The 27165-nt window shown below is 59.3% G+C and overlaps 1 protein-coding gene across 13 annotated transcripts; it reads left to right on the top strand.

Moving 5' to 3' along the window:
• The first annotated feature begins 4895 nt into the window (after positions 1-4895).
• Positions 4896-25383, top strand: TLE3 (transducin like enhancer of split 3). Of its 13 annotated transcripts, none has more exons than XM_025153954.3 (20): positions 4896-5712; positions 5796-5896; positions 6004-6067; positions 6849-6893; positions 12191-12253; positions 12375-12449; positions 16730-16931; positions 17603-17619; positions 19520-19639; positions 19881-19931; positions 20016-20171; positions 20274-20406; positions 20532-20713; positions 21309-21385; positions 21510-21759; positions 22324-22571; positions 22793-22940; positions 23717-23867; positions 24111-24187; positions 24319-25383. In XM_025153954.3, exons 1-20 carry the CDS (start codon positions 5689-5691, stop codon positions 24424-24426), a joined length of 2292 nt encoding a protein of 763 aa, XP_025009722.1. In that variant the 5' UTR covers positions 4896-5688; the 3' UTR covers positions 24427-25383. The 13 variants fall into 13 exon arrangements, with proteins under 13 accessions (XP_025009722.1, XP_015147690.2, XP_015147693.2 ...); XM_015292204.4 differs by having other exon boundaries at positions 20532-20728; XM_015292207.4 differs by having other exon boundaries at positions 16727-16931.
• The last annotated feature ends 1782 nt before the right edge of the window (positions 25384-27165 follow it).

The raw sequence follows: 27165 nt of genomic DNA, 5'->3' as shown, positions 1-27165 counted from the left end.
CTGCAGAACAAGGTTGCAAATCAAGGCTGTAGAGCGAGGCTGTGGAACCGTGCTCCAGAACAGGGCTGCAGGATAGGGCTGCGGAGCAAGGCTGCACAACTGGGTTGCAAAGCAAGGCTGCAGAGCAGAGCAGAGCAGAGCACACAGCCGGGCAGCCCCGGGCTGCCCCCGGGCCCCCCACCCCAGGCCACAGCAGCAACCGCGTGTCTGCAGCCCTCTTGGCAGCAGAGATGAAGAGTAATCTCATCCCTGAGTGAAACTGCCGGGTTTCTGCTGAGTCACAGTCATCAGGGAACGGGGAGAGCAATTACAGAAGAAAACTGGGAAGGCATCCCAAACAAATTGGTTATAATTAACAAGTAGAAGAATAACACCAGTAATACCATTAGCAGGCCCAAAAGCCATTTGCGATATAATATCTATAATTAGACAGGATCCAGCAAAAGCCAGGGCTGAGCTGCTCACCCCAGGAGGGGAGGGTAGGTGGGGGCCGGGGAGGCTGAGAGCCCATGGCACTGCTCTGGGGGTGTTCAGTGCCCAGCAGTGCCCAGCAGTGCCCTCCATCCCCTCCCGGTGCCGGACCTGACCCATGGGAACCTGTCTGGTGGGAACCATGCAAAGCCAATGCTGTCCCTACCAATGGCCATACCCTTTGCCCCCCTCACCCCCCCTGTCCCGAGGGTGGGGAAATGGGGAGGAAGGCCCCGCAGGGCAGCACAGGCGCTGCGCAATGGCATCCCGAGGAGCGTGGTGAGGTCCATGGGAGTCTTTCAGGTGGAAACAACACCACAGCCCATGTGCTGCTGCTATGAGGCCGTGGTTCACTGCCATGCACGGGGCTGCACCAGGCCCACAGCCTCCCTGTGACTCTTGGTGCTGCAACTGCACATGGAGACGTGGGGATGTGTGGCCTCTGCAGGGCAGCAGGCACAGCTCTGCCCGTACTCCTGAATGCTCCTTGTAGGAAACCCCACGTCCTTCCCTTGTCGCTTCTCTTAGTCCTGATTGCTGTGGAGCAGAGAAAAAAAGTCACAGCTTAAAGGATTTGCTCCGAAGAGGACAAGGGAGGACGCACGGCTGTGCTGCTGCTGTGTGCTCAGAGCACCCCAATGGGAACGGCTGTGGTTTCCCCATGGCACTGATCTCCCCCCCCAGTCCCACATATGTGACCCTATGGCTGCAGGATGATACAGGCACAGGATGGAGCCGGTCCTGCAGAACCTCACTGCCAAGAGCAGATAAAGCCAAGCATCCCCCCAAGCAAAACAAACCTGCTGATAGCCCCCCCGGCTCTCCTCCTTGTTAGCATGCATCTCACTGCCTTCCCTGCTCTGAAATCCTTGTTTAGATAAACTTGAAAGCTAAAGGAAATTTGGTAGCAGAGTCCAGCCCAGCACGGAGGGCAGAGTGTCACCCGCAGTGCAAACACGCTGTGCTGCAGTGACAAAGCAGCACATTGCCTTCGTGTCGGTGGATCCATCTGCTCCGTAAGGGAGAGAAATGGGAGGAGGATGAGGGCAGCGCTGCTGGGCTGTGCATGGGCACTTTGCTCCTTTCCCCTGCTGCTGTCCCTGCATCCTAATGGCAAATCGGTGTGGGCGGGTGGAGCTGTATCGGAGCCTTTGGAGTTGTCCTGCAGGATTAATGGGGCATGCAGAAGTGGAGAGGGAGGCAGAAAGGATGGAAACACCACGCATGTTGGGTTGGGACCCATTTCCCTGTGAGGTTGGGATGTGTTTCCCCGCAGAGAGGTGGGGGTGGTGGGATGGCACGGCCTGGATAGCCACAGCGTTCTCCTTCTTACCCCCACTCTCGTGTCCCCACACCAGACCCCGCAGCAGTGTGTGAGCAGCCACACCAGCCGGGTGCTGGGAATTGGGGCTGCAGCTTCCCCACACAGTGCGGCTGCAAAGGGGAAGAGCAGTTTCCCCGAAGAGGCGGCACTGCTGCCGGGACAGGATGGTGTCACAACGCTCAGCTTTGGCCCTGAGCAGAGCGGGGGAGGGCACAACCTCTCAGGATGCCACGGCCGCCAGCTGGGGACGGCCTGGTACCACGGCACATCTCAGCCAAGAGCTTTTGGGTCTTTGGGGAGTCCCGTCCCGCATCGCCCCATAGAGCACGAAGTTCCACAGGTGTCTCATCACCGGCTGCTCAGCCCTATGGTCCCCACTGCTGCTCTCCGGTGGGGAGCTGTGTGGTGTCAGTGCTGTGTGTGGGGCAGCTCTGAGCAGCCCCAGAGCCCTCATCCTCATCCCCTCCACCCCACCCAAAAGCAGCGCCTGGGCCCTCAGCTCAGCTCAGCTCAGCAGCACGGGGATGGGAGCGGGCAGAAAATGAGCACCTTTACAGGGCAACTATTAAATAAAAATCAGCATTTGTCCATCAGGTATGGCCAGGGGAGGGACACTCAGCAAGGTGCTCCATTTGCAGCAGTGAAACTGAATTTCCACAGCAGAATGGAGTGCTCTCCATGGCCCCGTGCAGTGCGGTTCCAGGAGCACGGCTGCAGCCACTCCGTGCTTTGCACTGCTTTGCAGAGCAGGGCAGCATGGGGTGGCTGGGATGTGCATCACTGTGCAGGGGTGCTCAGCTGGGGGGGCCCATCGCCAGCAGCCCCACGCCCCCTCATTGCCTGGGCCTTCCCCTGCTGTGCAAAGTGAATGGATCTGCTCAGAGCCTGAGCAGGGGGCTGATGTGCAGCACAGCAACAAGGAGTGCTGCAGTGGGTGTCTGCACCCCCTGAGGAATGGGGGTCTGGAAGCACTGGGTGCTGAGAGCTTGGGGTGTGCAGGAGCTCAGGGTGATGAGATCTCCACGGGAACAGTGCTGGGACAGCAGGCTATGGGGGTGAATGGTGCTGGGTGCTTAGAGAGCGCGGTGCTGGCTGCTGGGAGCCGGGGATGCACAGCTCTGGGTCTTCTGTGTGCTGGAAATCCATGCTGCTGAGAGCTGAGGGTGCTTGGGGTGTGCAGTGTTGGGAAGCTCTGGGAGCTCAGGGTGCACAGTGCTGGCTGCTTGGTGTGCTCAGCGTGTGTGGCACTGGGAAGTGGGAGCTCGGGGGCGCTGGGAGCTTGGAGTGAACAGCACTGGGAGGTGGAGGTGCTGGGAGCTGAGGGTGCTGGGAGCATTGAGTGCACAGCGCCGGGTCCTCGGTGTGCTGACGGCAATGGGTGCTGAGAGCCGGGGGTGCTCAGGGTGTGCAGTGCTGGGAAGTGGGATCGTGGGGCGCTGGGAGCACGGGGTGCTCTGTGATTGGGGTACACAGTGCTGGGGGTGGGAACTGGGGGTGAATGGTTCTGGGGCAGTGCGTGGGGCCCTTGGGCCCTGTGCCCAAGGAGGCTGTGGATGCCCCATCCCTGCAGGCATCCAAGGCCAGGCTGGATGTGGCTCTGGGCAGCCTGGTCTGCTGGTTGGCGACCCCGCACACAGCAGGGGGTTGGAACTGGATGAGCATTGAGGTCCTTTCCAACCCAGGCCGTTCTCTGGCTCTATGGGGCCGCGTGCTGAGCCCTGACACACAGAGCCCTGCCTGGCAGCGCTGCTGGAGACACTGCAGTCAGGATAATGGCGAGTGGGGCAATCGTGATAATGATCATAATGAGGATGATGATAATAATAATAATAATAATAATAATAATAAATAAAACTAGATAATCATAGCATAAAAAACCGAAAAGGATTGAAAGAGCGTTTTAAAGCGGGAGGAACAGAGATTAAAAAGGCCCACTGGCGGCCCCCACCCGCCCCGTTCTGCCGTCGGGGCCGCCCCATTCGCGGCGCAGCGCGGCGCAGCTCAGCGCGTCCCGCTCCGCTCTCTGCGCCGCGCTCCGCTCCGCGTTTTCCCACGCACCCCCCGTCCCCACGTGGGGCCCGCACGGCGCGGGCCAATAGGAGAGCGGCGCTCGGCCGTGCGGCGGGGAGGCGGAGCGCGGCCGATGGGGGCGGTGGACCCCAACCCCCCCTCCCCCCCCCCCACGGAGCGGCCCCTGCGCGGGGATTGCGCGCTATTTGCGCGGGGCCGAATTGCTGGGGGGGATATGGGGGGGCGTCCAAACCGCGCTGTGCTTCATGGGGGGCGGCACCCCCCGCCGATACACACCGGGGGGGGGGGGGGATATTACTGTTGTGATCATCGTCGCTCGTAATTATTTTTCTATCCTTTTTTTGCCCATTTGTTGTTTCAATCGCTGCGCCTCATTAACGCGGAGGGAAAAAAATGCCTAAAATTGCCCTTTTCCACCCCAAATCGCCCCCCTCCATCCCCCCCCCCCCCTTCGCCCCCCCCCCGCAGCCGCCGCCCGGCTGCTGCGCCCACGTGGCTTTGATCGACGGCGCGCCGCTCGGAACCAATGGGACGGCGGGAGGGCGCGGCGCCGCGCGCTCATTGGTTGGAGGCGGCGGGGTGGGCGGGTCTGGATCCCACGTGGGGACGGGGGGGGCGGGAGCCATTTTGTGCCCCCCCGCGGCCCCGACCATTACAGAGAGGGGTGGGGGAGGAAGCGGCCAAAAGGGTTCAAGGAGGAAAGGCGTTAAAGCGCGCGGGGTTACGGCGGACGCCGGACGTGGCGGGGCGTTGCAGAACGGGGCGCGCGAACCACGCGGGGCTCCGCGCCGCCTCATTGGGCCGCGCCAATGGGCGCAACGGCGGCGCGCAGCGCACGGGCGGCGCGTCCCGCGCTCCAGACACAGGCCGCCATTGTGACGTCGCCGGAGCGGGCGCCCAATCCCCGCGCGCCCCTTCCCGCCCCACGTGGGTCCGACGCGCGGCCATTGGACGGGAGCGGCGGGGCCGCGCGTGGCTCCGCCCGCTTTCGGGGCAGGGCGGGGGGAGGAGTGGGGGGGTGCGCGGAGCGCTCTGGCGGCGGCGCGGGGCCGCGTGCTCCTCCGGGCGCACAGTGCGCGGAGCGCCGCGTACGGAACCGCGGGGAGCAGCGCGCGCCGCACCGCACCGCACCGCAGTCAGCACCGCACGGACCGGAGCCGCGCAGCGCCCCGCGATGCCCCGCGGAGCCCCTCCGGGACGCGCCTGAGCCGGGGGCGGCCGCCGGGGCCGCAGCGCATGGACGCGGCCGCCCCCCCCGCGCCGCGCTCCGCACTCAGGAGCCCCCCCCGGCGCGGGGCAGCGCGCAGCGCTTTGTTGGGAGCGGCCGCGGCGCCGTAGCGTTGTTGGGAGCGGCGCCGCCGGGAGCGCAGTTGGGGCGCGGGCGGCTCTTCGCTTTGTCATTTATTTTTCGGGTTTTTTTTTTTTTAATTTAATTATTTGGGGTTTTTAAATTTTTTTTCTTTGTATCTCTCGGGATTTTTTTTTTTCAATTTTTTTATCGGCTTTTTCCTTTTCGGGCGGATTTCATTTTTTGGTGTTTTTTTTAATTTTTTTTTAATTTTTATTTTGTTTCTCTCGTTTTTCACTTCTCGGAATTTCCGCCGCCCGCCCTTCGATTCCTCTGCTTTTGTTATCCTCAGTTGTTCCTTTTCCTTTTCCCCCCTTTCTGTGGTTTCTGTTGTTTTTCTTTATTATTATTCCTTTCTTTCTTTTTTTTTTCCTCCCCCCATCTCCGCTCCTCCCGTCCCGAACTCCTTCCGGGTGGGCGGGGGGGGACGACGCACCGTCCTCTTTCCCCCCCCCCCCTCCCCGGACCCCCCTCCCCCCTCCGCTCTTTGTTCTGCCGCCGGCCCCCCCCGGCCATGTACCCGCAGGGTCGGCACCCGGTGAGTCCCAGCCCCCCCCACCCCTTCCCCCCATACTCCTCCCCTCTTTGTGCCCCCCCCGCTGAGCGCTGTGCCCCCCCCAGGCCCCCCACCAGCCGGGCCAACCGGGCTTCAAATTCACCGTGGCCGAATCGTGCGATCGGATCAAGGACGAGTTTCAGTTCCTGCAGGCGCAGTACCACAGGTACGGCGGGGGGGGGACATCGGGGCTTGGACCTTCCCCCCACCTCCTTCCCCCCCCTTCCTTCCCCCGCCCCCCCCCGCAGCCTCTCATCGCTCTGCGTTTCGCAGCCTGAAAGTGGAGTACGACAAGCTGGCCAACGAGAAGACCGAGATGCAGCGCCATTACGTGATGGTGAGGGGGGTGGGGGGGAAACACGGCTGAGGGGGTGGGAGTGGGGATGGGGCCGGTGGGAGCCCCCCGGGGGGACGCGATGGGGATGGGGGGGGTTGGCACCGGGGCCGGAGCGCTGTGCTGTGCGCCTCGCACCCCCCCCCGGCTGTGCTTTCCTCTTGCGGGGGGAGGTGGGGGGAGCTCTGAGGGGATCCTCCTGCCGGAAAAGCGCAAAGCTGCGGCTGTGGACCCGTTGGGGACACCCCCCGCCCCCCCCCCCCCGTCTCATCCTCGGAGCCATTTTGGGACGCCCCCACTCCGTCTTAGAGTGATTTGGGGACTCCCCCACTTCAAGCAGTTGGGGCATTCCCTCAGCAATTGGGACCCCTTCCTCTAAGCAGTTGCCTCCCCAGCCATTCGGGGACCCCTCTTTAGCAATGGGACCCCCCCGAAACGGTTGGGATCCCCAACAACTCGGGCACCCCTCCCCCGCTAAGCGATACGGGACCCCCCCCCTCCCCCTTGAGCAATTGGGACCCTCCAGCAATTGTCTCCCCCCGCAGCCATTCAGGACCTCACTCCCTGCAGTAATTAGCACTCCCCCCACGCCCGGATCCTCCCCCGGCCCCACTTTGTTCCCTGGGAGCAGAGGGGGGGGGGGCAGAGGGAAGCACCCCCCGTTAGTGGGGCCGAACCCCCCCCGGTGCACACCGCTCTGACCCCGTGCAAACAGCCACTGTGTGCGGGCAGTCCCAATTCACATCGCCTTTGTTGTTTTCCCTTTCTTTTCCCCTCCTGCCAGTACTACGAAATGTCCTACGGGCTCAACATCGAGATGCACAAACAGGTGAGCGTTGGGGGGGGGGAGGATATCGTTGGGCTGCTTGGAGGGGACAGAACGGGCCCCGATGGCAGCAGTGGGTCGGCAGCAGTGCGAGGTTGCATTGGGGCGATGGCATCCGCGTGGGGATCCGCGTGCATTGGGAAGCAGGCTGCGTTTTGCAAGGAGCGTTGCAGGGAAGCGGCCTCGTGCAGAGGAGATGCGTGCAGCCAGGGCTCTGCGTGCACATCCCGGTGCTGCTGCTCCGAGGTTGCAGCCCTGCTCTGAGCTGCAGGGCGCACCCGGGGCGGCGCATCGCCTGGTGCCGAGGAAACCGAGCGGTGTTTGGTGCTGTGTTGGTGGTTTTTGGGTTCTCCTCGTGTGCCGTTTGCCCCACGGGGAAAGCAGCGCGGGGCGCAGTGTGCTGCCTTGATAAGATTACAGCTCAAGAGCCTCGGGGCCGTGGGCACATGACGGTAAAACTTAAAGGAATAAAGTTATTATTGCCATGAGAGCCGATTACCGGCGCTGCCGCTGGCGGGCGGCCGCGGTTCTGGTGATGCGCTCAGGGCAGGGCTGGGCAGCCGTGCAGGCGGCCATGCAGGCAGCAGCAGTGCAGGCACAGCAGCAGTGCGGCTCCACAGCGCTCTGCTCGGCGGCAGCACCGGAGCAGCGTTGGCGAAGGGTGAGCCGTGCACGGCTGTGCTCCCCGCTGCAGAGGGCAACGGCCGCGGCCGCCGCTCAGGTGGCATTGGCTCAGGGTTGCCGTGCGTTAATTAACTTATTTATTCGGTGTTTTTTCCTTATTCGACGTTGCCTTCCCCGCGGCTGATCCCGGCAGGTGCGTGCCCAGCCCCTGCCGCGCTCTGTGTTGGGCTGCTCGCTCTCTCCTGGCTGCGTCGGCTTCGCCCTGTGCGAGCGCACGCAGGTGTTGAAATAGAGCACGAAATAACGCAGGGAAGCACGGAGCTTTTCTGCCGATGGCAGCGCTGGAAGCGGTCGTTGTTTCCCGGATGTTTTGCACCGGGGGGTTGGTTGCATGCGAGAGCCGATTGGGGTGAGGGGAGAGGGGGGGTTTGCGTGGCCGGGTTGTGCTGCTCCGCCGCGCTCCGTGCTGCAGCATCGCTGTGCGCTGTGCCCCCCGACGGTGCTGGGGGGGGGAAATCCAGTGGCAAAGTGGGGGCTCAGCACCAGAGCACCCCCCGCTCCCTCCCCCTCCCGTTGCAGGGACCCCCAGCAGCCCCATGGCTGCGCTGCCCCCAGCCCCGGCTGACCCGCTTAGCGGTTGACTTGTGTTTATCTGCACACAATCAAGTAGACTGAAGTGCCTGAATTATTCATGCGGTGTCCTGCCCTCCAGACTTGACTGCGTGTGATTACATCTGCTCGAGACAAACATTGATGGATACTTCATCTTTAAGCAAAAGGGGATTGTCTGGCTGGGGGCTTATATAACAGATTATCTCTTCGGCGCTGAATATTAAGCGCTGAGTCCGCGCCCCGGCTGCGGTGGCGGCTTTTTTTCCTTTCTGCTCTGTTTCGGGTCTTTCGAAGGGGAAAAAAAAATAATAGGACTTCCATAAACAACTCCGTATGTGGGGAATAGTCGGGAAGTGACGGCGGTGCGGCGCTGCTGGGGGGCTCCGCTCGGTGCTCTTTGAGCAGCAGAGCTCCGTTTGGGTTCCTCGATGCCCCCGAGGGACCCCTCGTTCCGGAGCTGTGCGGATCGCTGAGATCAGAGGGTGCAGTGCTTCCTAAGGAGCAGCGTGTGCTGGGAAGGGGACCCGCTGGCAGGCTGTTGGAGCGCTGCGTTCTGTGGCTGAGCTCTCTCGGTGCTTCGGAGCATCCCTGAGCCACGCTTCCCCGAGAGCAGAAGCCTTGCTTTCTCCTACGGAATATTCCGAGAGCCCCATGCACCCCGCGGTGGGAGCAGCGTTTGGAGCTGGCAGGGTGGGCCGCGGTGCTGGGGGGGCTCTGCCCTCTGCTCCCCCTCCCCGAATTTAATTCTCATCAGCGCTGCTCTCCACTTTGCTAATAACGATAGCAGCCACAAATAGCTTTCAACATGCCATTGACAGCCCGGTTGGAGAGAGCACTTGAAATAGTGGTAGACAGCTGAAAGTGCCCATAATTGTGTGCCGGAGTGAGAACCACGCTGCTCAAGGGCCTGATTTCCATGTGCTTACGGAGACAATCTCCCGGCTTCAACAGACGCTGCTGGTGCTGTGCGGGGGGTGGGGTGAGCCCCGTCCTTCTGCCCTGTGCGGGTCGGGGCTGCTCGGTGGGGCGGTGTGTGGGGCAGGGCATCTTCCTGGGGAGCTGGGTGGGTTTGGGGTGAGGGTGACGCTGGGATCCCCCAGGAGCATCGGTGGGTGGTTCTTGTTTGCCTGGGAGCTGTAGCGGGATGCGGGGTGCTACCTGTCCTGTGGTGCCGGGGTTTGGGATGGCAGTGAAAAACCTAAATCGTGCTTCTAAAGAGCACACCAGCGCCTTCTCCAAGGGGAGGAGGGCCGGGCGAGCAGTGCCATGCGCCCAGCCTCGTGGCTCCGCTGTTGTCCCACCTGTTTCCATCGATAGGCTGGGAGTGGTTGGGATTTGGTCTGACGTGACCCCAAAATCTGTTCTCGGATGGCACTGGGGGCGGCTCGCTCCTCGGGGCGTCCCATTTCCACTCGGACCTTTTGGGCAGCTCCTCTCAGCCCGGCTCCCTGCACCCTGTGGTGTTATTTAACCTCCCTCTGCCCTGCCCAGGTGTGTGGGGGGGGGCCCGAGGGGCACAGCTATTTAGCACCGTGCCTGCAGCCGGCGCCTGCCCGCTCTCTGCCCTCGGGGCATGGGGTCGATGCTTGATTTACAGCCGGCGTCCGTGTGTGTGCTCTGTTGTGCCAGCCGGCCCCGCTCCCTGCAGCGAGGCACAGCCCTGGCAGGGATGGGATGGGGATTAGTCGGGATTTCGGTCCCGACTCCTCGCCCTTGCCTGGGGCTGCCTTGGGCGTCCCAGCCTGCATACATCCCTGAGCTTCCCGGAGCATCCCGCCGGGTGCCCCTGCCCTGCCCCCTCCCTGGGTACGGTCCCGGTTCCCCCCATGCCTGCGGGTGCAGCAGGCGATGCGCGCCGCGGTGCCGCCGAGGCAGGGATGCAGGATGCGGTGCCTGCGGTCGCCATGGCAACCCCGTGCTGGGAATGGGGAATTTTCATGGCTGGAGCTGCCCGGCGGTGAATGGGCCCCCGTGCAGGGCAGTGCTGGGGGTGAAGCCCTCACCAGATCCAGGGCTGCCATTCCTGCCACCAATTAAACGTCTCATGGGGATAAGTGGGGCTTCACGTGTGTGGAGCGGGTGTTTGGAGGTTATTGGATCTCATGTGAACAGGGAAGTCCGTGGCTGTAAGCATTGTATCTTAGGCAGAAGCACCCACTTGCTGCTTGGATCCCTTGTGGGAAGTGTCTTTGCAGAAGGTGAAGCTTTGCTCCGAATCTTGACTGGAAATTGGGGTAAAATGGGACAAGAGGGCAGAGAGAGCTGCTGGGGTGGGGGTGGGTTGGGTCGGTGGTGCTCAGAGGGCACCCAACACCTCTTCCCCGACCTCTGCATCATGCTGAGTGTGGGGTTCTTCCATTTGCACCCAAACGGCCGTGGCCAAAGGTTGGGTTTGTTCTGGAGCTCACCAGCACGAAGCCTTCAGCAGCTGCTCCCTGGGAGTGGTGTTGGAGGAGCAGCACTGAGTGCTCACTGCATCCCGACCAGCCAGGCATTGGCAGAAGGCATAAATATTTAATGGAGGCACAGTTTATATACGATCTGATCGATGTATCGATGCCAAAGCAGCCATTAAGGTGTCCCTACGGCAGAGCAGCGGGCAGCGCAGGCACCGGTGGGGCTCTGGTGCACTGAAGGGCTCGGAGGGGTTTTGCAGCGTTGCCTTTATGGATGGAGAACCCTTCTGTGCTGGGAGCATCCGAAGTGCAGTGCACACTGTGTCTGTGCATTCAGGTCCATTATGGCCCCGGCTGCAGCTAATGCACCTGGAGCAAATGGAACAGCTCGGAGATGCCTCTGCCTCGAAGCAGAGCGCCAGCAAATTCCCCTGTCCTCCTCAAGGGCTAAGAAAAGCAGCAGGTGAAACCCGAGCAGAGATGCTTTCTGCAAAGCCGGTGGCCAGAAATACTGACTGCTTTGAAGCCCAAACAGGCGCTGCCTGGGTGCTGCCTGTGGGGGCCTGGGGCTGTCTGTGCTGCACTGGTCATCCCCCTGCGTCTGCCTGGTTCCTCAAAGCAACATTAAGCTATTGGGTTGGCTACTTTTCCTCCCTCCCAAAATGCAAAACTGGGTTTTCCCCTCTGAAATCTAAAGGAGGAGGCAGTGCAGTGGGAGAGATGTGCCCCTGCTGCTGCTGATGGGAGGGATTTGCAGCCGTGTGATGGTGCTCCTGCCTGCTGCCGTGGGCTGAATCCTTACAGCTGCTCAGGAATTGCTTGGCTCGGAGTAGAGGATGTCGTAACAGCGGCAGCAGGGCTGGGATAGGGGGACTGCCATGGGTCTGGGGGAGCTGCCCCCCACAGGGCTCTGCCTGGAGATGCTCTCTGTAGGGTATCAGCCGTGGTCTGGGCACCCCGACCCTGCAGGAGGAGCATCCCTGGGGCTGAAGCACGCGGTGCTGGCTCGCCCCAAGCCTGCGCCTGGGTTTTCACCAGAGGAAAATGTTATTCTGGGTTAATGGAGACGTTGCAGAAACCACAGTTTGACAGCACGGGCTGTTATTATTAAACTCCTAAATAGTGTGGTCAGGCTGACAGGTGTAAATGGTTACGGGTTAAATTTCTGGAGGGTGATGTAAGGAGGGCAAAAGCAACTCTCTGGCTTCGGTCTGGGCTGGGGAAAGATCCTGATGAGATCAGAGCAAACCAGAGGCTCCACGTGGCTCTGGCTGGGGCTCAGTGCTGGCCAGGCACTCGGTGCATGGTGCTTTGTGTGGTTTCTCGTGCAGCAGTCCCTTGCAGAGCGGTGCTGGGGACGGAGCTTTGCAAGCACCCAGCACAGCATCTGCACGCTGCCGGTCCATTCTGAGCTTCGTCGTCCTCATTGCCAAACTCGGGCTGGTGTGGGGCTGCAGGGCACGCTTGGTCCCATGATAGGAAGGGACCCAAAGCACCAAAAAGTGAAAGAGCAGCCCCTGCCCTGTGCACGTGGTGTGCTTTCGCTGCCTCTTTTGGGAGGTGCAGTTTCCCTTGGTGTAGATGGGGTTATGGGAGGGTGCACATGGCTGCTTATTGCAGGAGGCTGCTTTCTGCTAACCGTTGCTTTTTCTTCTTCCCTTTTTTCAGACAGAAATTGCTAAAAGGCTGAATACCATTTTAGCACAGATTATGCCTTTTCTGTCACAAGAGGTAAGGTGTCCCCAGGCTCATTTCCTGTGAGCAAAACCCATGGGGGGGGATGGGGTTTGGGGGGGGGGTCCCGGCTCGGTGCCCGCATGCCCTGACCCACACGCCTGCTCTGTCCCCGCAGCACCAACAGCAAGTTGCACAGGCTGTTGAACGTGCCAAGCAAGTGACAATGACGGAGTTGAATGCTATCATCGGGGTACGTGGACTTCCCAATCTGCCTCTCACCGTGTGTATACCCCTTTTATTCCTATCATTTACCATAACCAGAGGCAACCCTGCGCTCGGGCGGCATCAGGGAGGGGCAGCGCCCCGAATCCGACCGTCCCCAAATCCCCGATCCGGCACTGAGCGGTGCGGTGGCGCTGCTCCCCAATTAGCCCCAGCACTGGTGCAGCACCAGGAGCCCCCAGCACCAAACACCCACATCCCCAGGCTGGGACTGTGCCGGGTCCCCACTCCCCGCAGCCCCCCAGCCCAGGTTTGCCTCTGCTGTACTGTTGATGTGAAATGTGGTGCACGCGTGGCAGAGCTGTTCCATGCATTGACCTTTACCCACTTGGGCGTTACGTGGATCTCGAGGGGTTTTAAGACTAATGGCTTTGGATATCTCTATAAGTGATGTAGTGGCGTCCTCAGCCCTGCAGGAAGCTCTCCCCATGCTGGATCTCCTCACTGGGCCAGCAGATCCCTGATGGGCATCCCGCCTTGGGAGCTCTTTGGGTGGCATTGGGTGTCTGTTTTCAAAATCACTGATATTTCTTTTGCAGCAATGATTTGCACTTCTTTCTCCCTGCACAAGGAGACTTCTTCACCCTGTTTGCATTTAGCCCGCGCTGTTGCGTGGCTGTGGAGGCAGAACCTGGCTCCTTGCTGCTGCAGTGGGAGCACAGCTCTGCGCATCCTGCAGGACCTGGGGGCTCTGTAGGCATTATCCCATTTTAATGGGTGCTCTGAGTGGCTTTGGGTGGGAGGCTCTGCTTTGGTTCACTGCTCGAAGCTGTAGCGTGGAGTCAAGGCAGCTAGAGGCAGATATTGGAATTCAATTAAGGTAAATGAGCGGGGCTCGTGACCCCCATTTTCAAGGTAATTGCTTCCTTGGATCAGCGCTAACACGAGTGTCACCCCGTTGTTAAGCAGCCAGCCATGTAATCGTTTTGCCTGACAAAGCTGCACAAGGCAGGAATTGGGGGCAGCGAGGAGAGCGTCGCAGCTGAGCGTGGCTCTGCATGCCCAGAGCATCCCAGCAGCGGGCATCCCAGCCCATGGGATTGGGCATTGCCATGGGCGTCCCAATGGGCATCCCGTCCTGTTCTGGTGGGCATGGGCATCCTATCCCACACAGTTGGGTCCTGCTGGTGTAATCGTGCTCCTGGTGATGTGAATGCCCAGGCAGGGCTATGGGGAGCCCAGTGCTGGGGATGCTGCAGGCGTGCTGCTAAGCTGCACCAGTGCCTTGGTGCAGGTGCCAGAAACCAAATGGACGCATGCAAAAGAATGCACCAAGTCGTTCAACCCTTTTATTTTTTGCCCCTTTTGAGGTCAAGAGCTGTTAATTTTATGCATCTAGGCCATTGTCTCACAGTTCCTCTGCTTCAGGCTTCTGTGAAATTGAGCCCTTGATTTGGTTATAGCTCTGGAAATGATTAGACTACTTTACTAAATTTAACGCAAGTGGTGAACTTAAGTGGTGAACCATTAAATCGGTTAACAAAGGCATGAAGCATGATGTACATAATCCAATTAAAAGCACTCTACGTATGAGATACTCCTTGCCAGCCTTTCTCATCAGCCGTAACCTCTTCGTATCTCGCCCATATTTGCCTGGTGCACACCGAGAGACCCTGGGAGGGAAACGCAAACGTCTCCACGCCGTGCATCCATCGTGGCTCCTGGTGCGGGCTGGGATCTGATCCTCAGATGCTCTGGGAGCAGAATTTCGCCGTCTACCTGCGCTGGGTTTGCAGCACCGTTGCAGCACTTTGCTGCAGGGCGGCGCCTCAGGATTTAAATGCGACGTTGAGTGCTGGCTGCAGGCGGAACGCCCCAGTGCGGGGTGCTGGTCTGGATCTGCCCTGCATCCCTGCAGTCCCTGTGGTGCTTTGTCAAGCAGAGCCAGGGCTTGCAGCCCTCCACCCCTGGCTCCAGGCACTGCTGTGCAGTGCAGCTCCGGCTATGGGGCTGCAGCCGTGGGGATGGCTTTTGGTGATGGAGCTCCTGCTGTGCCTGTGGGGCTGTTGGGAAGTTCCCATTGATGTGGGGTTTGAAAACCACCTTTTCTCGGGATGAGATGAAGCTGGAGAGGGATGGCACTTCTCAACCGAGGAGCTTCGCCGAGGCCTGCTGCATCTCACTGCTCTGCTGTGTAGGATTTCCACCACCCTGCGTCCTCCAGGAGGGAACTGAGCCGCCAGCTCCGTGCTGCTCCTGCCTCTGCAGGGGAGGAAAGTGCCCTATCTGTGTTCTTTGGATCCATCACAGGACGTCGTGCCTTGGTGCTCGTTTCCACACCTTTGCCAGTCTCACGCAGCTCAGCGTACCGCAGGATGGATGTGTTTGCCACCAGCTTAAATAAAAAGGAAGAACCAGAGTTTTTCTGCTCTGTTGGAGGGAGAGGCTCAGAGGGCTGAGCTGTCCTTGCTGTGCCCCACCTGGGCTTGGCTGTAGCAGGGCTGCAAGCCCTGATACTGCATGGAATCTGCCTGTTGTCCCATTGGGATGCTGCTGCTGCTCCCTGGATTTGGGCACCTTGTCCCTGCTTGTGCCCACTGAGGAGGAAGTGTTGGATCTCAGGGCTGGAAAGCCACCAGGGCTGCTCTCCAAGGGAACGCTCAAGTACCGTGGCCTCAGCCTTGCTGAAATGGATGGAAAGGCCTTGAGGTTGGGATTGGAGAGAGCTCTTTGATTTCAGCGGGGAGACTCAGCCCTGTTCCTCCTGCCCTGAGATGAGGAGGATCCATCCTGGGATGTTGGCACCATCTGGCAGCATTGGGAGCACTGGGGATGGCTCTGGGCATTGGGTCCTGAGGATGCTCCCCCCTCTGCACCACGGATGGAGCAGTGCCGTGCAGCAGAAGCCAAAAAAATAAAGAGCTGCGTTGGAGAGGACCAAGTGATTTATGCTTTTTCTCTACCAGTGCAGTGGATGTCTAATTGCCTTCTGGATCTGGCTTCTGCCGCAGCTGAGACCTTTGCACTGCCCGGAAGGAGCTGTGTTTGCAGATCATGCATCTCCTCCCCCTGAAACTGCAACTGCTCGCTTTCCCGTCTGACTCCGGGTCACGTCCTGGGTGGATCTCCCCGGTGCCTCCCACGAGGGTGCAGGAGGTGGGCAGGGGTGGGTCACACCCTGCTCCATCCTCATCAGTGCCCCTCCCCGCTGCCTCATGGAGCTGCTTCTGAAGCCAGGAGCTGGGTGGGACCTGAGAGAAGTTGTCTCGGTGCAGGGGGCTTTCCAGAGAGCTGTGCCCCGTGCAGTGCTGCAGCAGGACCTGGGCATTTGCAGCATGCAAGGAGCTGGGTGTGCACCACCCTGCAGCTCACCTGCTCTGTGCACCCTCCAGAAGCCCCTTTCCCCTGCACAGAGGTGGCACAGCAGGTGCAGAAGTCTCCTTGTGGGCCTTTCTTGGCACCCGTGGGCTGATCCCCATTCTTTGCGTTTCCCTGTTGCATTTTATGAGCTGTGTGCTGCCCCATGGGGCTGCACTGGGCTCACCCAGCGCTGCAGAGCACACAGCAGCACATCCCCCAGCAGCGCCAGGTTGCTGGAAATACCCTTGATGTAAACACAGCCTTCTCCTTAAGAACCGTGCATGTGGGGTATTTTTGGTTTCTTGCTGTGGTTTGCACCAGGCTGCGCTGCAATGTGTTGCTGGGAGCCCTGTGCTCCCCGGGCATCACAGGGCAGCACAGCCCTGGCAGTGGGATAAGGGCTGTCTCCTGCTTTCAGCTCCTGGAAACCAAAGCACCGAGGGCAGCCTGCTACCCGTAAACCACTAACTCCATTTCAGTTTGTTTTCTTGGCAGTGTGAGGGATGCTCTTCCTTGTTTCCCTTCCTTTCCCCACGCCATACCCACCTCCAGCTGCGGAGGACAGGGCTGTACCCATGGCTCCAGGATGCCTGGTGGGGGGGGAGGGGGGGAAGGGGTCACCTGCAGCATCAGCAGCTGCTGGGTGCTCAGTGCAGAGCCGTTTTCTGCATCGTGGGCAGTGTTTACACTGATGCTTATTTCCACTGAAAAGCCAAACAGTGCAAATCTGCAGCAATGATGCAGGTTGCCTCGAATTAAGGATGACTCCCATATTGGACATGCGTGTGCCGAGCACATGGGGTCGTTCCCTTCCCCCTCCCAGTCCTTCCTGCTAACCCAATTCTCCCTGCAGCCGGCCGAGCGGAGTGTGAGCACACCTCGAGATGCAGCCCTGCTATCTCCGAGGCCGTGCCCTCTCCCCGCTCACCGCTGGTCTCATTGCAGCAGCAGCAGCTCCAGGCGCAGCACCTCTCCCACGCCGCCCATGGGCCCCCGGTCCAGCTGCCTCCGCACCCCTCCGGCCTGCAGCCCCCCGGCATCCCACCCGTCACCGGCAGCAGTTCGGGGCTGCTGGCGCTCGGTGCGTTGGGCAGCCAGGCACACCTGGCCGTCAAGGATGAGAAGAACCACCATGACCTGGACCACAGAGGTGAGAGCTTTGCCTTGCCTGCTCCCAGGGCTGGGGTCACCCCAGGCAGCGCTCTGCGGATGCTTGTTTTCTCTTGTTATGAGTGATAAGCAGGCCTTTTGGGAAGGGAAAAATGCTGCGTGGGTTCAGCGTTTCTATTCAGAGCCACCCGTGTGTTAGCACAAGGAGATACGGGCTCTTCCCACGAAGGCCCTGTTTGCCCGGTGGTCCCCCTGCAGCAGCGGGTGTGCTGGGGCTGTTCTCCCTGCAGAAGGAGGAAAAAAATACCAATAGCAATTATCCAGTGGCACGCATGTCACTGCGTGGATCTAAATAACTGAGTAGTCCCCATGGATACTGGGTATCAATGGCCAAATGCATCTGGCAGCCATGGGGTGGGGACGACCCCTCCTGTGTTGGGGACTGAGCGTGGAGCCCTCGGCTCGGTGCCGTCCCCAGGTGGATCTCCTCCCTGTGCTGTTTGTTCTGCAAGAGAAGGGGGGGAGGCAGCAGGTGAGGAGGGGAGACGGGGTGGAAGCAATGCTGGAGAGCCCGGCTGTGTTCTGGGTGCGGGCAGCGGGCTGCGGCGGGGGCTCCGTGTCTGTTCCCCGCTCCAGCAGCCGTTCTAACTGTGATTTTTCTCTCTTCCCTTTGCTTTGGCTGCGCCCTCTGACCCCAACCGCCGCCAACAGAGCGGGACTCGAGCGCGGTGAGTGCAGCACCTCCTCCCCACCCCAATACCTCCGCTTCTGTGCGCGGTTCTGTTTCAGCCCTTCTTTGAACAAGGGTGCCCCCGGTGTGAGGCTCCAGGGGTACCTTTGGGGCTGACCGTAGGGAAAAAAGGGAGAGAAACAAGCCAGATTCCCCCACTGGCTGTGCCGGGATGTCCCCCCCAGTGCCAGATGTGTGGGGTCAGACCTCCCCCACTGCTCGGCTCCGAGGTCAGGTCTCGACTGAGTGAGCGCCGTGAATGGGCGCAGCAGAGTCAGCGCGGGTAAAAAGATCCGTCGGCGATTAGGAAAGCTATTTTATTCCTGATCACTCTTCTATTATCTTGGGTCATCTAATCTGCCGGGCTGGTTGGGGCTATTACGCCGCGTTAAGTAGGACTCAGAAGGTCAAGCAGTTAACTAACCAGCTAAATAACCACGGTCGAGGGCAGCCATCACCTCCAGCGCTGATTGGATTCTTTAATTTATCTTCTCCCTCTGCCCCCAGCACGGCTCTGCCTCCATTGCAGTGGGGGGGGGAGGGGATGCAGCCCGTATCCCCCACCCCATCCACCGTGCTGGGGGGGAGGCTTTGAGAAGGCGGGGGGAAGAAAAGCGCTATTGAATGGGGAGAGGGGAATCGGGCATCATTAACCTGCCCACGTGGGGAGGGGGCTGTGAAGGATGGGAGCATTTCCAATCTATAAAGTGAAAGGCGGGGTATTCCCCACGGAGGTTTAATGCGCGCGATAATCAGCGTTAGTCATTCATATTTTCCTAGCCTTGCCTGAGCAATAAAAAATATTTAGTTCCTTGGCGGCGCGCCAGCAGCAGGCTGAATGGATCGATGCCTCTAAATGCTTGACATGATTCTCTGGTAGCTGCGAGGTTTTTTCAGCATGACTGCCTGAGAAGAAAGACCCCGGTGTTATCCAAAGCTGCTTATTGGGTACCGAGGAGAAACATGAACTGCTTTAGTTCTCCCTTTCAGCCGGGGAAGAAAGGCGGGCTGAGGGGCTCAGGGAGGCGGCTGCTTAGCGGGGGCTGCGGCTCCGTGATGAGATGCGATGATGGCGATGGCCCCTGTGGCTGTGAGCAGCTCATTGCAGCACGGGGCCCGGCTTCCCGCAGCCCTCAGCTGCCATTTGTGCTCCATGCCCACGTCGGGGCTGTTCTGGGGAAGCCAGCGCGTCTGATGTGTCCCAGTGGGTGCACAAAGCCCTGCCCGCTGTGCTTGGCTGCAGGAAAAATGCTATTGATGTGTGCCTTTCCAAATGGTTTTGAATGCCCTTTGGTTTGGCGGAGCTTGGCTTAACCGAGGCTGAGATAAAGCAGCTCCTGGCAGCTCTGCCCTTTGCTCCCCTAATAAAAGCTGGGGATGGAGGTCGTGGCTCTGCAAGGACTGCAGGCTCCCTGGGGCAGGGCTCCTCGTGCAGAGCCCCATTGGGCTGCAGCCTGGTGTTGGGTGCATCCGTGTTGCTTGCGTGGACGGTGTGTCTGCATTGGTTCAATGGGTGGATGGTGCATCCACGTTGGTTAAATGGCACGTCCGTATTTACCAGCAGCCTTCATGGGTTGCAGCAGCTGCCTGGGAGCTGCTCTATTTCCTGCTGCTTCCTAGCAGGATTTTCTCTTTCCAACAACAAACAGCTCCTCCCCTTTCTCTGCTCTGGTGGCAAAGCTCAGGTGCCCATAAGTAGCCCATCTTGAGGTGATGTTCCGTGAGGATGTGTGGTTTGGGCCACAGATCCTGCCCCTCTGTTGGGGTTTTGCAGCCTGAGAGGATGCTTTGAAGACTCAGTGCTGGGCAGAAAGCTGCTGGCTGTGCCCTTGGAGCTGCTGCTCATTAAGTCTCATTCCCTCATGAGTGCAACTCAGTTGTGTTTGCTGTTATTGCAGAATAACTCCGTTTCGCCCTCGGAAAGCCTGAGAGCCAGCGAGAAGCACCGGAGCTCCACAGACTACAGCATTGACTCCAAAAAGCGGAAAGCAGAGGAGAAGGACAGCATGAGCCGATATGTGAGCTATGGGGGGGTTCCTCAGGGCCCAGGGCTGGGAGCTGCCTGGGGATGTGCCTGCATAGTGCAGCACAGGAGTGCCGTGGGTGGGGGCAGGCTGGGTTTGGGCAGAATCTTGCCGAGGCTGTCACTGTGCCCTGGGGGTGCTGTAGGGGATTCAGGTGCTGTAGGGGGTTCAGCTCCGTGGGGGCAGCCCCGGGGCTTGCAGCTCTGTAGGGCTGTAACTTCACGCTGTCTTTCAGGACAGCGATGGTGACAAAAGCGATGACCTCGTCGTTGATGTCTCCAACGAGGTGAGCCAAGGGGCGTTTTGGTTTCACTGCTCTTGGAGGCCCACGGGTGGTGCTGGGGTACGAGTGATTTCTCCTGCCTTACAGGACCCCGCCACCCCCCGGGTCAGCCCGGCCCACTCCCCACCAGAGAATGGCCTGGACAAAGCCCGTGGGCTGAAGAAGGGGGATGCACCCAACAGCCCGGCCTCGGTCGCCTCCTCCAGCAGCACTCCCTCCTCCAAGACTAAAGACTTGGGCCACGTATGTGCCATGCTGTGCCCTGCCACAGGGCTCTCCAAAACCCTCCTGGCAGCTGGACTTCACTCTTTACATTTTATTTTTTTGGTTTTTTTCTGCATCCAGAACGACAAATCATCAACGCCCGGACTCAAGTCCAACACTCCCACACCGAGGAACGATGCCCCAACCCCAGGGACGAGCAGCACCCCGGGGCTGAGGCCGATGCCCGGCAAGCCAAGCGGCATGGACCCACTGGGTGGGTACCACAGCATCCCTGCGGGTACCGGGGACCTCACCCTGCTTAGGGTGTTGGGGATAAGGTGAGCAGGGTGGCACCCCCATCACCCCACTTCCCTGACCGCATCCCTGACCCTCCCACAGCCTCAGCCCTGCGGACACCCATCTCCATCGCGGGTTCCTACGCAGCCCCGTTTGCCATGATGGGGCACCACGAGATGAACGGCTCTCTGACCAGCCCTGGTGCCTATGCTGGCCTGCACAACATCCCCCCGCAGATGAGTGCTGCCGCCGCCGCCGCTGCTGCCTATGGCCGGTCGCCAATGGTGAGCTTTGGAGCTGTACGTAGCACTTTTAGCTCCTTTTCTCGCTCACGGTGGGGGTGGGCTGCCTGGTGTTGGGGTTGAAATGGGCTCCTCACCCCATGGTTTGGGTTGGTTCGTGTTGCGGGATGCCAAAGTTGGGGTGCACGCTGTTGGGATGCTGTGTGCCCCACGGTGTTGATGGATATCCTGTGCTCTGCCCATGAGAATAACTCCCTGCATGGCCACCTTCCCCTGAGTACTGATACTGATAAGTTCTTATTTGTATACTTAAAGATAAAACACGGTCAAAATCGGAATTAAACTACTTGCAATTAACACAGAGATTGGGATTTTAGTTACACTGGGGCACGGGCTGCCTTTCCCAGGGACATGGGAGTGATGTGGGGAGGGTGAGCAACTCCTGTGCTTACCCTTGCAGACCCAAAATGCTGTTTCATTTCCAAATCCAACCCCCTTCTGGTGTGTGTATGGGGAGGGATAGCTTTAGGCTATCAAGCAGCAATATTGAGGGCGAATGGGGGTTGTGGGGCTGCGGGGCTCGTGGATGGGATGCTGATGGTCACCATGCCTATCTCATCCACACGTCTTTCAACAGGTTGGCTTTGACCCACACCCACCCATGCGGGCCCCTGGCCTGCCCACCAGCCTGGCATCCATCCCTGGAGGGAAGCCGTAAGCACCGCTTGGTTTTCTGTGGGGTTTCGCCTGGGAGGGGACTGCCCACACCACATGGGGTTGGCCATTTGCAGCAGGGCTGTTTTAGGAGCTCACCTCTGTTCTCCCCCCACCTCGACAGAGCTTACTCGTTTCACGTCAGTGCTGATGGGCAGATGCAGCCGGTCCCCTTTCCCCACGACGCCCTGGCTGGCCCCGGCATCCCCCGGCACGCGCGGCAGATCAACACGCTGAGCCACGGTGAGGTGGTGTGCGCCGTCACCATCAGCAACCCCACCCGGCACGTGTACACAGGTGGAAAAGGCTGTGTGAAGATCTGGGACATCAGCCAGCCTGGCAGCAAGAGCCCCATCTCTCAGCTGGACTGCCTGGTAAGGCGCGGGGTGGGGGGACCTGCAATGCGTGGGAGCTGTAGTGTCACTGCTGGTCCCCAGGGGTGATTGAGAACCTCTGTAGAGCTGTTGTAGCAACCTTCCTAGAGCCCTTGTAGGGCTGTCTAGGCTGGAAAAGCCATAATGTTATCATGTCCAACCGCTGTCCCACCTCTACCCGGTCTACCACTAAACCATGCCCTTATGTGCAACATCTGTGTGCCGTTAAAATGCCTCCAAGGATGGGGACTCAGCTGCCTCTCTGTGCAGCCTGTTCCAAGCCTTTGTGACCATTGTTGTGAAGAAATTCCTCCTAACATCCAAACTAAACCTCCCCTGGTGCAACTTGAGGATACGTCCTCTTGTCCTATGGCTTGGGAGAAGAGACCAACCTGCCTCGCTGCAGCTCCTGTTGTAGGGAGCAATAAGCTCTGCCTTGAGTCTTCTCTAGGCTGACTAACCCCAGGCTCCTCCCCGGTCCTGTGTTTGATGCAAGCCATCCCCGTGCTTTCCCCACCTGCCCCCCTTGCATTAACAGCATCGTCGCCTCTCTTCCTCCTGCAGAACAGGGATAACTACATCCGCTCCTGCAAGCTGCTCCCCGACGGCCGCACGCTGATCGTTGGGGGGGAGGCCAGCACGCTCACCATCTGGGACCTGGCCTCCCCCACGCCCCGCATCAAGGCTGAGCTCACCTCCTCGGCGCCCGCCTGCTACGCGTTGGCCATCAGCCCCGACGCCAAAGTCTGCTTCTCCTGCTGCAGCGACGGCAACATCGCCGTGTGGGACCTGCACAACCAGACCCTGGTCAGGTGAGCGGGGGGTTCCCAGCATGCTTGGTGTGGGGAGCGCCTCAGAGGTGCCACCTGAGTGTTGGTGCACGTGGGGATGCTGCAGAGGAGCAGAACCATGAGCAAACGAAGGCCAAGCGCAGGGTGTTTGCAGCATCCGCCCTTGGTGCTACCTGCGTGGGGTATGCCGTGCATTTTGCCATTCTAGATATGAATTATTATTCTATTTTTTCTCTTCTAAGGCAATTCCAAGGCCACACAGACGGTGCCAGCTGCATAGACATCTCACACGATGGTACGAAGCTGTGGACGGGGGGGCTGGACAACACGGTGCGCTCCTGGGACCTGCGGGAAGGGCGGCAGCTGCAGCAGCACGACTTCACCTCCCAGGTGGGCACGGGACCCCGGGGAAGGTCCTGGCCTCATGCAGCCCTTGTGGAGGGGTTGTCCATCGGTGGGCCGGATTGCAAGAGCTCAGTGTGGTGATGGAGCTCTTCTTGCCTGGCAGGTTCCCTGCACGCCCCTGCCTGGCTGTGTGTGTGCGTGCTCTAGGTGCCCTGGGTGCAGTGCAGGAGTGTTTGAGGCAGTAGGGCTCTCTGGTTCTGGATTTAGCCCCGCTTTTGTTGCTTTCCATATGGTGCACGATTGGGCTGCTATTAAGAAAGCAATGCTTGCATAGGATACCACGTGGCACTGCGAAGCTGGATGTCCTTGTGGTTTCCAGCCCATAGCAGCCGCGACTTGGAGCTCAGTCAGCCTTGCTGTCTTCCCTGAGGTTTCCTATTCTGGATGTGCCAGCTGTGCTGTCTTCCCCTGGCTCCCCACGTTTCAGTATCAGAAATGGCAGGGGGATGTTTAGGAGGACAGAGCCATGTCCCTGCCAGGCTGCTGCTTCTCAGACTCGCTGGCCTTGCTGTCAGCTCTGTGGGCACAGCTGCCTCATTAAAACCAAGCAGAGGGATGCAGGCTTTGGGTTTGTGCTCGAGTCCGTGCACAAGTACAACGCTGTGTTCAATTGCACCAAGGTGAAGGAAGAGCTAACAGTGAATGCTCACCTCCTCTCCCCTGCCCAGCTGGGTTCTCCCGATGTTAAATCCTGCTGTCAGGGCTTGGGATGCTGCAGGGCCGTGCGTGCTTGCAGGTGCCAACCTGTTCTGTGCCCCCAGATCTTCTCGCTGGGGTACTGCCCCACGGGAGAGTGGCTAGCGGTGGGCATGGAGAGCAGCAACGTGGAAGTGCTGCACCACACCAAGCCGGACAAGTACCAGCTGCACCTGCACGAGAGCTGCGTCCTGTCCCTCAAGTTCGCCTACTGCGGTGAGTGTTGGCAGTGCCCCGGTGTGACTGCTGTGCAGCGGTGCTGCACTGCCTGCCCATGGGAACCACGTGGGGTGAGGGGTGTGCAGTGGGGTGGGCGCCTCCAGAAAACCTCCTGCTTTTCCAATGGCTCCCGTTGTCCAAAGTGCCCGGACCGTGCAGTGTGAGCTCAGGGCAGAGAGCTGTACGGCCACCCGGCTCTGCTCGCTGCGTTGGGTGCTGATGCCGTTCCCATGTCTGCAGGTAAATGGTTCGTGAGCACGGGGAAGGACAACCTGCTCAACGCATGGAGGACGCCCTACGGGGCAAGCATCTTCCAGGTAGGGGCTGCTTTGCTGGGGGCACGGGGGCCGCCTGCTTCTTACAGCACCACCAAGAAACCACACTGATCCATTTCCTATCTGTTTTCCCTCCCCGTTTCCATCTTTTCTCCCCCTTCCTCCGCCCTCAGTCCAAGGAATCCTCGTCGGTCTTAAGCTGCGACATTTCAGCGGATGACAAATACATCGTCACGGGCTCTGGGGACAAGAAGGCCACAGTCTACGAGGTCATCTACTGAGGGGACGCAGTGGCGGTGCCGCAGGCTCGGCGCTGGAGCGGCGCTCGGGGCAGCACTGGGCTGGGATCTCTCGCTGGAGCTGCACCTCCGTGCCCGCCCGGCACCCACACGGATGTACCTGGAGGTCTGCAGACATGGCACACACACACACGTCGGAGCCCTGAACGAATTCTTGGTTTGGTTTTAGGGTTTGGGGCTGTTGGTTTTTTTTTTTTCCCCATTTTTTTGGTCTTTTTTTTTTTTGGTCTCCCGGTTCTCTCCGTCTGCGCTTTGGTGGCACTCTAAAGGACTTCTTTTTTTACCGTGACTTCTTTTTTTTTTTTCCTTTTGGTGCATCCCACATTAAGACTTGTGAAAAATGTAAATACCGGACTAGTACATAGCATGGGAAGGGTGGGGGACCCTCCCGGTACACTAGGTGTGTATTTTCGTCTGCTGTAATTGTATTCCACTGATGGTTTTGGTGGTGGCAATTTTTCTTATTATTTTTCCCCCCTCCCCGCTCCCCCCCCGTCCCCCCCCCCCCTCTCCCAATGCATCTATTTGGGATGCAACCTGGACTGAGCAAAGCGTCCTCTTGGTGAAGTCGTCCCTCCCGTCGTCCCCGTGCGTTGGTGGCTGTTGTGTGTGCGGACGCTGTCGGGGCTGTGCTGAGCTCTGTCGGATCCCCGGCTGCTGCCGGACGTCGGCGACACAATCACCTTTTTTTATATGGATTTTTTTTTGTTGTGCTCGTATGTTTGAAGAGAAAAGGGGAAGCCCACGATCCGGGAATCATCCGCTCGAACCCTTCTTGGTCTTCGGACATAAAGCAACGAGGAGTGATTTCAAAGAAAGCATAGTAAAATTCAGCTCAGGGAGCCACGAAAGATAATAGCAACTTAATGTGTTTTGTATTCAAATGAAAGTAAAGAATTAGAATTGATAACCTTTAAAATACAGTTTTTTTAAAGCAAAGCTGACTAACAAGTAGGGTTTGTGTGTGGTGGGGGGACGGGGCTTGGGTAGGGTCCTGTGGCTGTATGGGCCCGTGTCTGCTGGGCTGTAGGTCCCAATGGAGCAACCCCCCATATCCCTGCACAGGCCTGCGGTGCAGCGTTTTGTACTAAAGGGGTTAAAAAAGGACAAGAAAACGGGAAATAAAAGTATTTGTGTAGCAGAAGCGCTCACCCTGTATTGTAGCACACGGAAGAGGATTTTGATACTACGTTTTTTATGGATTATTTTTTTTAATTGTTGTTCCCCCCCCTTCCCCCTATTGTAACCCAGTGGAGGACTGAGGAGGGTGAGGGTGAGGATGTGGGCACCGCTGCGGCCAGCAGGGAGATGCAGTGGGGCAGAGAGGAGCTGTGGTGGGAAATGGCCTCTCCCCCTCAGGTCGGTGCTTCTGAGCTTTTTTGGCCTTTTACTGTGCAAAACCCAAGGGAAGAACCCAGGCTGATGGTGGCTGCCCTGCGTGGCTCCTTGGTGCGAGCCCGGATTGAGGAGCTGGGATTGATCTGTGCGCTCATTACCCAAGGAGGAAAGGGGAGAAATGCTTTTTACGACTGCAGCAGAGGGACGGTTTGAAGGGGGGTCGGGCTGAGCTAAAGGACTGCACAGCCCCATCCTGCAGCTCTGTGTGCTGTGCGGCTGCCCTGCGGGGCTGCACCCATGGCCCTATGGAGCATCCTCTGCTCTGCGGCACTGGAAGGGCTCGGAGCACCCCAGGGCTGTGCCTCCAGGCTGGGCTCTGCCTGCGTTGGTGCTTTGTTTTCCTCCAACCCCCCCTCTGTGGAACTGTGCATAGCGGAGCTGGCAGCGGGGCGCTGAGTCGGACCTCTCCACTTGACACCAAAGTATGTAGCAAACCTGTACAGCTGTTAATAACTACAACTGGCTTTTGTATAAAAGGGGAGAGAGAGAGAAAAAAAAAAAGCAAAAAGAATAAAAAGTCGATGTACTGAAGCTCAAATGGAGGCACGGTGTCTATAAACCATTTCATCTTTGTTGTTAGTAAGAGCGACGAGTGTAGCGAGAAGCTGTCCTGCATGGGGGGCCCGGGCTGTGGGGCCCTTCTGGGCAGACCCATCCCCAGCACACAGCTGCTCCTGGGTGCTGCACGATGCCTCCGCCCCATGGATTTCAGCTGCAGAATGAACCATGCAGTGGAATGCAGACCCCAGCAGTCAACTCCTCCGTGTCCCCACGCCGGGTGTTCGGTCGCTGCTGTTCCCTGAGGACGCAGTGTGGCATTGCCCGCTTTGCTGGGAGCTGAGCGAAGCCACGAGCCCTGCTTTGCTGTTTCCTTCTTGCAACGAGCCTGGAGCCGTCACCGGGAGCCTTTTCACCACCATGGGGATTGTTTTCTGCTGTCGGGTGACACATCAGCACGGTGCCACCGCCGGGTGATGCTTTGGGGATGGAGCCACTGCCGCACTCTGAACCCACCCAGCACCGACGTCGCACGTTCCTCTGCCTCCCAACGCGGTGCCCGACAGCCCCGGCACGTCCTGTGAACCAGGACATATGCAGCGTCCTGCGGGGCTCTCCCCGTGATGGATTGAACATGACAGAGCCTGCTGCGAGGGAGAAATAAAAAGCCGGAGCTGCACTCTAACTGCTCGGCTTCCCAATAATGTACGGCAGTAAATGGTTATGAGTGCATTTAACTCTGATTTGAAGCTGGGCGGAATGAGGGGCTGGCACGGGGGACCATTAAAAGATGAACATGGCAAGAAATCTTTTGTTGTAAGGTTT

This window comes from Gallus gallus, chromosome 10, assembly GCF_016699485.2.
Source record: "Gallus gallus isolate bGalGal1 chromosome 10, bGalGal1.mat.broiler.GRCg7b, whole genome shotgun sequence".
Lineage (NCBI taxonomy): Eukaryota > Metazoa > Chordata > Aves > Galliformes > Phasianidae > Gallus > Gallus gallus.
This window is presented reverse-complemented; position numbering and strand designations above follow the sequence as displayed.

Excerpts from the sequence above, each read along its gene's own strand:
- TLE3 (XM_025153951.3), top strand. The coding sequence starts at position 5,689 with ATGTACCCGCAGGGTCGGCACCCG. Across the intron at positions 19,932-20,015 it reads TCGTTGATGTCTCCAACGAG|GACCCCGCCACCCCCCGGGT; the intron begins GTGAGCCAAGGG and ends CCTGCCTTACAG. Across the intron at positions 20,714-21,308 it reads CCTATGGCCGGTCGCCAATG|GTTGGCTTTGACCCACACCC; the intron begins GTGAGCTTTGGA and ends GTCTTTCAACAG.